At 32.3% G+C, this 10,813-nt stretch overlaps 1 protein-coding gene across 1 annotated transcript; it reads right to left on the reverse strand.

Annotated features, from left to right (window-relative positions):
- Positions 1-545: 545 nt before the first annotated feature.
- On the reverse strand, positions 546-701 carry LOC115858379 (ATP synthase subunit epsilon, mitochondrial-like). The gene has a single exon (XM_030866180.2). The coding sequence runs from the start codon at positions 699-701 to the stop codon at positions 546-548; it is 156 nt and encodes a 51-aa protein (XP_030722040.1).
- Between the last annotated feature and the right edge of the window lie 10,112 nt (positions 702-10,813).

Raw genomic sequence — 10,813 nt, forward strand, 5'->3', positions numbered from 1 at the left:
TAACATGTGTGTATGTGTGTTTATATTTACTTGGAAATATGCATTTTTACACATGTTACCTTAGGACAAACACCAAAATATTAGCAGAGGTTAACTCTGAAAGAAGAGATTAAACATGATTTTTCCTGTTTTGGAGTTCTTTTGTGTTTTTCTTACATTCCAAAATATGTATTATAATCTTGGATTTCTTCCATAATATAAAAAAATGTTATGTTTTAGAAAATAGTAGCTGTCAAACCCATAGTTCATTCAGTCTAAGGTTTTCAGAAAACAGATATGGCTGCAAAGCTTGATCAACATCAAAGAGGAATATTTTCTCAAAATCTTAATTTCATTTATTATGTTTTCTTTTATCATACATTTATTTAAACATATGGGAAATGATTTATTTTTTGAGCCTTACTTCAAATTATTGGCAATGTCAATCTATGAAAAAGACAGGTATTTTTTTTCCCCCATGAAGTGAGATCGTTTTCAATCTGCCATAACATGTGCCCACACATCTTCACTCTGAAAATGTAGTATTCAAGTTAAATCAGGGCAGATTATTCCTTTTTGACTTTTACAACTGTTATGCTGCTGCCAGAAGTCTTCTCGGCATTTGCTTTGAATTCTGTCTTCAGTGCATCTCTCACTGCTTTTGCACAGGTCTGGGAGCACCTGAGGTAGCTGAGTCCAACCTGTCGCCAATATGCCACCATGATGTTGTGAGTGGAGTCCCTCCCACCAAATCGCAAAGATGAGGTCAGTGTCAGCTCAGTGTGCAGCCTACCTTGGGAAATGATATTGTTAGCTTGCAGTAATACTTGAATATATAAAATAAAGGCTATAAAGCACTTGGGGAAATTTAGTATGTTAATTTCATGTTATACTTTTTTATTGTTTAATATTAGTAATGAATTCCATTAGTTTCTTAAGTATGCTGCCGATCGGGTCAAGAGATCTAGTTTGCTTGAAACTTAACTCACATTTTTACCCTTTATGTTTTCATATTCCAAGATTTGGTGATGTTAGAGAAGATAGGTATTAGCCCCTCATAGACAATTTCCTTTTAGATGGAGAGTGCCCAATCTGTTTATTAATTGGCCCACTTGGCTGTTAATTCTCAGGGGGGCTGGAACTATGTTTTGTTCACTCTTATATACCTGTCGGTTGGTCCTGTGCAAGGCATTTAGCACTGACTTGATAGAATGGAAGTTTCTATGTGTTGGCTTTCTTGATGTTTGCCCACCAAAACCTGATCCGTCCAAAGTCATCCACATCTCAATTAATAACATCTCTATCCTGCTGTACTCTCTTGGGTTATAACCTGTGGATTTATCCTTAATTCCGATCTTTCCCCATATCCTATCCATCTCTATATCCAAAGTGTATTCAGAATCCAACTTCTCATTGCATTCACTATGGTCTCAGACTTCTCCACTCATTTGGATTATTACAATAGCCTCATGACTTCCTGCTTCCATTCCTCTACGCTTGAATTCTATTTACTCTAGTGCAGCCAAAATCATTTTCTTAAAATGGAAATTAGTCCACATCCTCCTTTTTCAAAATAATTAACAGCTCCTATTTCACTGAGTAAAAAGCCAATGGCACACAAAGTTCTACCCAATCTTGCCCTGAACCTCTCTGACTTTTCCAAGTACTATTCTCCCCAACTCCCTCCTCTCCAGCCATCTGGTCTCTTTGCTCTCAGTGAAGGCTGCAGGGGGCTTAGAAACTTTGCACTCTATCTAATATCCATAAGACTGAATCACTCACCTCAAGATTTTACTCACCTGTCATTTTCTCATTGGGGCTTACCTTACCATCCTATTCAAAATTTCAACCTCCAACTCCTTGCTTGCCCCCTTGGTTCCCTTTTTCTTGTTCAATTTTTTTCCCTACAGAATTTATGACCTTCTAGAATACTGTATCTCTATATCTACTTATCTCTCATCTACGTATCTATCTCGTTTAGTTAGTCTCAGTCTATTAAAATATAAACTTCAAATCAGGTTATTCTTCCCCCCACCCCTCTGATTTATCTCAAGTGTCTAGTACAGTGACTGAAATATATTTGATGAATGAATGAATGAATTGTATTGTCTTGTATAAAAGTGTAAAGTGTTTGTTTCTGTTATTAAGGTGTAATTGCCACCTTATTTCATATATGCCAGTATTTTATTTTAGTGCAAGATGTCATTGACATTATTTGTTTATTGAATATTTATGCAACCATACTGACTGTATCCTTTGCTTCATAATAAGGAATACACTGGTTAGGAGAATCAGAAGGATATGAATGTTGAGGCAAAGCTCAGATAGTGGAAGCAGTAGTTGAATATATTATAAAATAGTTCTGATAGCAATGTGTTTAATAATCTAGTGACTGTCTAACTGATAAAATGTGATTCTAGGTTCTTAACACTTCATTGAAGGAAACTACTTTTAAGGTTAACAAATAGGACAAGAATTAGTGAAACTATTTAAAATTCATTTTTTGCAGGCTTGAAACACATAGTCTCTCACAAAAATAAACTGTTTTATTATTAAAGTTAATTTAATTTATAAATATAACCCTAAACAAGGTAAATATTCATAATGGTTGACCTGTATAAACAACTAGACAAGTACATAAAATAATAAATATATGTTTTTATATAAAGGGCACATTCATGTTAGATGGTGATAACATGTGCTTTTCCTGATTATAATGTAACAGAGATGTTAAATAGTCATGTTAACTAACTTTAACAAAAAGTATAGTGTAGGTATTATTCCATTTTCAGGTGAGGAAATTAAGGATTTCAGTCAATTCCCTAATGAACGAACAGGTGAAATCTGCATGCCCTTTGTTCCCTCTTTATTCTTTCACCAATATTTTTCAACAACTATCTTCTATTATCCTTACCTTCCTCTTACAAGATCGTTTATTTCCATTTTCCATATTTTCTGATTTTTCAGCTGTAATTCCACTTCACCTGATGACTTCTGTCTTCACAGGACTTCAAAAAATGTATTTGTCTTCTTTGGTCCAAACCTTATCATGCTCTCTACAAATATAGCATTTAAAGCTAATAATTAACTGACACTGTGAATATAGAGTTTCTTTTTAAATTATAGTTTTACTGAAGTATAATTGATATGCATTAAAATGCATATATATAAAGCATTAGCTGATAAATTTTGACATATGTATATACATGTAAAACGACCACCACAATCACCATAATAACATATTCATCAACCTCAAAAATTTCTTTGTGCCCTCTGTTTCCTTTGTGTGTCCCCTTCCCTGTCCCCCTACCTAAGACAACCATTGATCTGTGACTGTAGAGTAATTTGCATTTTCTAGAACTTTATATAAATTGAATCAGGCAGTACTTATTCTCTTTTTTATTTTGGCCTCGTTCTTTATCTCAACATAATTACTGTGAGATTCATCTGGGCTGTCTCACATATCAATAGTTAATTCCATTTTATTGCTGAGTGTTATTTCAGTGTACAGATACATGACAATTTGTTTTCCATTCATCTGTTGATGGACATTTAGTTGGTTTCAGTTTTTGGCTATTATAAATGAAACTGCAGTGAACATTTATGTATAAGTCTTTGTGTAGACATATGTTTTCACTTTTCCAGTGAATACAGAGCCTGGGTCAGACCATTGGGTAGGTTTCAAGTTTTAAGAAACTGCTAAATTGTTTCCCCAAGTGTTTGTGCCATTTCATATTCCAACTACCAGTTCATGAAATTTCCAGTTGCATCACTTTTATGATCAGACTTTTTAATGTTAGCCATGCTAGTGGATGTACAGTGACATCTAAACGGTTTGCATTTGCATTTCCCTAATGACAATGAGACTGATCATCTTTTCATGTGTTATTTACCAATTGTACATATTTTTTGTGAAGTTTCTGCTAACAATTTTGCTTATTGTGATATTTTTATTGAAGAGTAGCATTCTTTATATATTCTAGTTGGAAATCTTACGTTGGATATGTGTTTTGCAAACATTTTCTAGTCTATGGCTTGTCTTTTCCTTTGGTTAAGAAGAAGAAGAAAAAAGATTAGAATGGAGAAAAATAAAGTAGAGAATAGAAAAGCTATAGAGAAAAATCACCAAAGTAAAGTTTGGTTCTTCAAGCAATAAAATTGACAAAATTTTAGCTAGGCTGACAATGAAAAATAGAAACAATGTAAACTAACTTAAATAAGAAATGAATGCAGGGACATTAGTACTGACCTTACAGAAATAAAAGGATTATGAGATAATACAATGAACAATTGTACACAAACAAGTTAGTTAAACGAGGTGAAATGGACAAATTCCTAGATTTTGCAAATTGAGGCTGAAATGCTAGAATTCTTTTGGTCTGCTGCAGAGCAGTGTCAGTAAACTATGGCTCATGTGCCAAATTCAGCCCTCAGCCAGTTTCCAGTTTTTTCTTTTCTTTTTCTTTTATTTATTTTTTTTCAGCCATCAAGATAAGAATAGTTTTTAAACGTTTAGAGAGTTTTAAAATAAATAAATAAGAATGCAAGACAGGCACTGTACTGGCCTGCAAAGCCCAACATATTTGCTCTCTGGCTCCTTACAGAAGATTTCGTATCCAGCTATAGAGGAAACGGTCCGAAGGCTTTGGGATATATGAACTTTAGAGTGGATTTATTATGTGAATATTTTCATCTACCCCAAACCATGCTTTGCCAGGAGGAACCAGAGAACACTCCCTTACCAGAGTTTAAAAAAAAAAAAAAGAAGGAATTGGAGAAGGAAGCACCAGCATCCTTTAATAACCTTTGGGGGCTGTCTCCTAGAGGCCAGCTATAATGGTGGGAGATGCATCCTAAAGAGGAGGGACCATATGGTGTCCCTTATTTGGCAGAGACAAGAAGACAGAGGGATACAATAAGAACCTGGGTTTCTGACCCCCAGGATCTGTGGTGGTATCTAATTGATCACAGAGTTTATAGGAGTTAAATATGTGCCACATACTGTCTATTTTTGGTAGGCTGAAATATCTTTTGTTTTGTTGCTTTGAAAATGTTTCCAATTATTCTGAACCTTCACAAACACTGTCATCATATTATAAAATATTTGTCAATTTGATAGATATGAAATGGTTCTTCATTATTATTTTACTTTGCCTATTCCTAATTAGCAGTGTGATTGATGTTCTGTTTATTGACCATTAAATTTTCTGTTTCTGTGAATTGCCTGTTCATATTTTGAAGCTATTTTTTAAATGAACCTTTTTCTTACCAATAAACAGAAGTTTAAAAATTTATTTTGAGCAATGATATTCTATTTATTTGATGGGATCCAAATATTTCTCCCATTCCATTGCTCACCTCTATTTTTGTGAAATTTTGTTCTTTTGAAATGTAGTCGTTTACTATTCTTCCCGTTTATTTACTTTTTTACCTCATTTTACTCATTTTATTAGTCTTTATATTTTTGTATTGAAGAAGAAATTCTTCCATACATTCATGGCACAGAGATATTCTAGATTTCTTCTCATGTGTTTAATATTTCTTTCCCACATTTAATACTTTAATGTATTTGAAGTTATTTTTGTTTCTGTTTTGAGGGGAATAATTTCATTATTTTTAAATATGAAAAAAATTGCCCAACCATCTTTCCCTCAAAGATTTTTGATTGCCCATATAAGGTTCCATATATATTTGGCTCTGTTTCTTGACTCGATTTTGCCTCATTTACTGTTTCTCTAACTCTATATAAATGTGACATTGTCTGAATTATTATAGCTTTATAAAAATATTTATATCAAGTAATGACAATCCTCCCTTTTGCATGTTTTACATATTCTTCATGGCTATTCTTCACACTTTATATTGTATATGATTTTTAGGATCCATTTTTTAAGTTCCACAAAAAAACTTTTAGTGAATTTCTATTAGAACTACAGGGAATTTATAGATTAGTTTTGTAAAATTTAACATATCTTCAATATTATGTCTTCCCTTTCATAAATTAATATCTGGCATCTTTCTCTGTTCCAGATCTTAATAGAAATTCTACTAGAGTTTTCTATTAAATATGACATAGTCTGGTTTTGTGGTTAGAATAAATTCCTTTTATTCCTGTTTTTTTAACAGTTATTTTTCCCTCATTAATTAGTTAATATTTAAAATTTTTATGTAGATAAATTCTATGTTCTGTTTCTTTAAGGTAAATTGTATGAATACATTTATGAAGTTTAAATATTCTTTCATTTCTGGGATAAACCCCGTTGGTCAAGATTCAGTATTAACACTACTATTCTTTTTTAATTTATGACTTTATTTCCTATAAATCTAATCTAGGATTTTAGGCCTATATACATATGAGTGATTGGTTTATAATTTTAATATTTTTGTCCAGTTGAGTTTCAAGTTTATCATCGCTTCCTTAAATGGATTGATTTTCCTATTTTCTCTTTCTTTTGAAACACTTCTTATTCCTTGGAATTTGACAAAACTTTTTTTCAGGGCAATTTAAACTTTACTGTTGTTGAAAGTTAACTATTGATGTTTGATTACTAATATACTATCTTTAATGATTAATGATTTATACTGGTTTTCTAATTATTCTCTGTCAATTCTCAAATTCATGTCTCATACAAAATTTCTAGTTCATCCCTGTTTTCATTTTTAGCATAATTTAAATGCAATTTTTCTATGATACTGTATGTTTGTGTTTGTTTCTTCCTATATTCCCAATAGCATTATTTGTGCCTTCTCTCTATTTCATAAAATCAATTTTGCTAGCAGTTAATCTATTTTATGGTTCTTCCAAGAAGCAAATTTAGTTTTATTCATAATCTCTATTTATCTCTATTTTCTATTTTATTTAATTTCTGATGTTAGCTTTATTACTTATTCTTTAACCTTTCCATGGGTCAAATATATTGTATTTTTCCTAGACTTTGGAGTTGACCATATTTATTTTTAGGCTTTATTTTGGGGGGGGGATAGCAAACTAAATTTCCAATTTTCTTATATCATCTTAGCTTCACCTTATGAGTTTTAGAATATAATACATTCTGTGTTGCCCAGGTCTGAATATTTTACAATTTCCAGACATATGGCTTCTTTGTATTATCTTTTGATCATTGATTTCAAATGTAATTTTACTGTGGTCAGAAGATTCAAATGTAATTTTATTGTGGTCAGAAGATGTGTTTATAATATTGATCTTGGAACTTTTTGAGACTTGTTTTGTGACCTACTAAGTGGTCAAATTTTGTAAATTTTTTTTTTTTTTTGCGGTATGTGGGCCTCTCACTGTTGTGGCTTCTCCTGCTGCAGAGCACAGGCTCCGGACGCACAGGCTCAGTGGCCATGGCTCATGGGCCCAGCCGCTTGCGGCATGTGGGATCTTCCCGGACTGGGGCACGAACCCATGTCCCCTGCATCGGCAGGTGTTCTCTCAACCACTGTGCCACCAGGGAAGCCCTGTAAATATTTTATTAATGCTTAAAATATCTGTTTGATGCATCAGTTTCTGATATAGGTTTGTTAAAATCTCCAAGTGTAGTGATGGATTTGTCAATATTTACTTTAAAATCACTAAGTTGTTATATTGTGTTTTTAAAGAATATCTTTTAATGAATAGTCACATTCATGCTTGTTATTTGTCGCTGATGGATTGCTGTGGTTTTTAATATTTAACATCTCACTTTGTTTCTGATAGTGTTTTTACCCTAAAATTATGTTTTGTCTGATATGAACACTGCAGTGTAGACTAGCTTTTCTTTGATTAATATTTCCACCAGGAAGTTTTCCATCCCTTTATTTTCTGTACTGCTCTAATGCAGGATATAACTTGATTAAACACACATGCACACAAACTAATCTCTGCATTTTTGTGTATAAATTTACTCTATATACATTTACTGTGGTTACTTAGTTCTATCATCTTACTTAGTGCTTTTTAATTTGCTTCAGTGGGCTTTGTTTTCTTCTTTCTTTCCTTTGGTTCTATTGCTAATACTTATTTTATTCTCATTTCCTTCTACTTTTTTAGAAAAATAATGACTCATTTTTAACATACATATTTATCTATATACAATTTTCATAAAATTGAAAACAGAAATGATTCTTCTCTTAACTTCCTTGTTATTATAATCTAGAAGAATATTCAAATAATTTTTGAATAAACTAAATTCATTTATTCCTATCAGTCAATGATATATTTAACAAAATATTTTACTGATAACTGAGCTCACTACTGTTTCATACATCCTAATTTTTAAAATCTAGATTTACTCTTTTTTTCCTTACTGCTTATATACAGTGGAGTACTATATTTTGTCAGCTATTAGAATTCTTCTATTAGTACTACTATTATTTATTTGGAGAAAATATGTATTATTTTTGATAGCTTTGAATTTATTTTTATTTACTAGTCAAAATTTGTCATGCCCTTAATTTGAATCTGTTTTTCCATAGGTCTAAAAACATTTCAACCTTCATATTTCAAATATGACTGGTCTGTTATTCTATTTATTTTCTACTTCTAAACTTGCCATAAAATAATATCTACTGTTATTGCATGTTTAATATTTGCCAAATTTTTTCTAAGCATTTTAAATATTTCAACTCATTTAATCTCATGATAATAACCCTTTAAAAGTGGAACTATTATTTTCATTATTTTACACACAAAGAACCTGAGATAGAGATGCCTAAAACAGCTGAGACAACAGGAAGCAGAACTTAGCTCCTGATCTCTCATCTTAACTGTGAGTCTATTAGACTCATTGTAGAGTGTGTCACATTACTTTCTGTTGATTTCTACTTACTTTTCATATTTTTAACTCTGCTACATTCTGTGTTTATTCCTTCATATTACCTTCCATTAACTTTCTCCTTAGCTGTATATATATAGACTTTATTGAATTTTCTTTTAAATGGTTTTTTAATTCTTTTTCTCTCTAGATACAGTACAGATAATCTTGATCTATTTTAAAGTACACCGATTCTTCCTTCTACAATGTTTTACAACACACATGATGCCACATCGGAAGGAAATTTCTATGTAGTCTCACTGCACTTCTATTTTCTGTTTACCTCTGTTATTTTTTATCTCAACTATAAATATTCTAAATGACCTCTAAATGACCAAATATGAAAACATTAAGACATCAATCTTTCTGATAAATAGTTTATTTCATGCCATTTCCTTGTCCAAAACCCTCCAGTGATTTTCTATTATCCACCAAATTATTTATCAACTCTTTAGCCTTGTGTTAAATGTCCTGCACAGTCTGGTCTCAATTTATAGTATTCTGGATTATCTCCTATTATATATATTCATCATATGTTCTTTGAGCACTTACAAAATGTCAAGCATTACGCTAGGTACTGAGGAGGAAATGACACATAAGATCAAATATAGTTTCTTCTCAAAAATGACATAAATTCTGGTGGTTGAACCATATATTAATATAATGATCACAAAAAAAATTATAAAATTACAACTGTAATTTTAACAGCAGAGTTTCATGGTGCAATGAAATAATATATTATTTAATTATTATTATCTTACAAATTGAAACTTTACTCATTAAAGAATAACTCTCCACTTACCTCTTCCTCGTCCCCTGACAACTATCATTCTACTTTCTGTCTCTATGAAGTTAACTACTCTAGGTAGCTGATAAAAGTGGAATCATACCATATTTGTCCTTTTGTGACTGGCTTATTTCACTTAGCTAAATGTCTTCAAGATTCATCCATGTTGTTGCATGTTTCAGCATTTTCTTCCTTTTTAAGAATAAATAATATTCCGTTATATCTATATTTTATGTACTCATTCATCTGTTGATGAACACTTGGGTTGATTCCACTTTTTGACTATTGTGAATAATGCTGCTATGAACATGGGTGTATAAATATCTGTTATGGTCTCGGCTTTCAGTTCTTCAGGGTATAAACCCAGAAGTAAAATTGCTGGATCATGTGGTGATTTTATTTTTAATTTGTTGAAGAATCACCATATTGTTTACCATGGAAGTTGCACCATTTTACATTCTCACCAGCAATGCAAAAAGTCCCATTTTTCTGCATCCTTGCCGCCATTGTTATTTTCTGTTTTTGTTTCATTTTGGTTTTTATAGAACAGTCATGCTAGTTTTGTAAAGTAGCATCTCACTGTAGTTTTCATTTGCATTTTCCTGAGGATTAGTGATGTTGAACATCTTTTCATATGTTTACTGGCCATTAGTATATCTTCTTGGAGAAATAGCTATTTTAAGTTCTTTGCCCATTCTTAATCAGGTTGTTTGGTTTTCTTTGTTACTGAGTTGTAGTAATTTTTTATGTATTAGAGATATTAACCCCTTTTCAGATATATTAGCTTCAAAGACTTTTCAAGTAACTTTCAAGTATAAAAATTATGTTTGGAGGATACCTTCAAGATGGTGGAGGAGTGAGATGTGGAGATCACCTTCCCTCCCACAAAATATATCAGAAATACATCTACATGTGAAACAACTCCTAAAGGACACCTACTGAATGCTGGCAGAGACATCAGACTTCCCAAAAGGCAAGAAACTCCCCACGTACCTGGGTAGGGCAAAAGAAAAAAGAAAAAAACAGAGACAAAAAATAGGGATGGGACCTCTGAGAGGGAGCTGTGAAGGAGAAAACGTTTCCATACACTAGGAAACCACTTCGCGGGTGGAGATGGGGTTGGCAGGGGGGAAGCTTTGGAGCCAAGGAGGAGAGTGCAGCAACAGGGGTGCAGAGGGCAAAGCAGAGAGATTCCTGCACAGAGGATCAGTGCAGACACCAAAAACAATGGGAACAATGAACATGCAGC

The sequence above is a fragment of the Globicephala melas genome, chromosome 1 (assembly GCF_963455315.2).
Source record: "Globicephala melas chromosome 1, mGloMel1.2, whole genome shotgun sequence".
Taxonomy (NCBI): domain Eukaryota; kingdom Metazoa; phylum Chordata; class Mammalia; order Artiodactyla; family Delphinidae; genus Globicephala; species Globicephala melas.

Excerpts from the sequence above, each read along its gene's own strand:
- LOC115858379 (XM_030866180.2), bottom strand. The coding sequence starts at position 701 with ATGGTGGCATATTGGCGACAGGTTGGACTCAGCTACCTCAGGTGCTCC.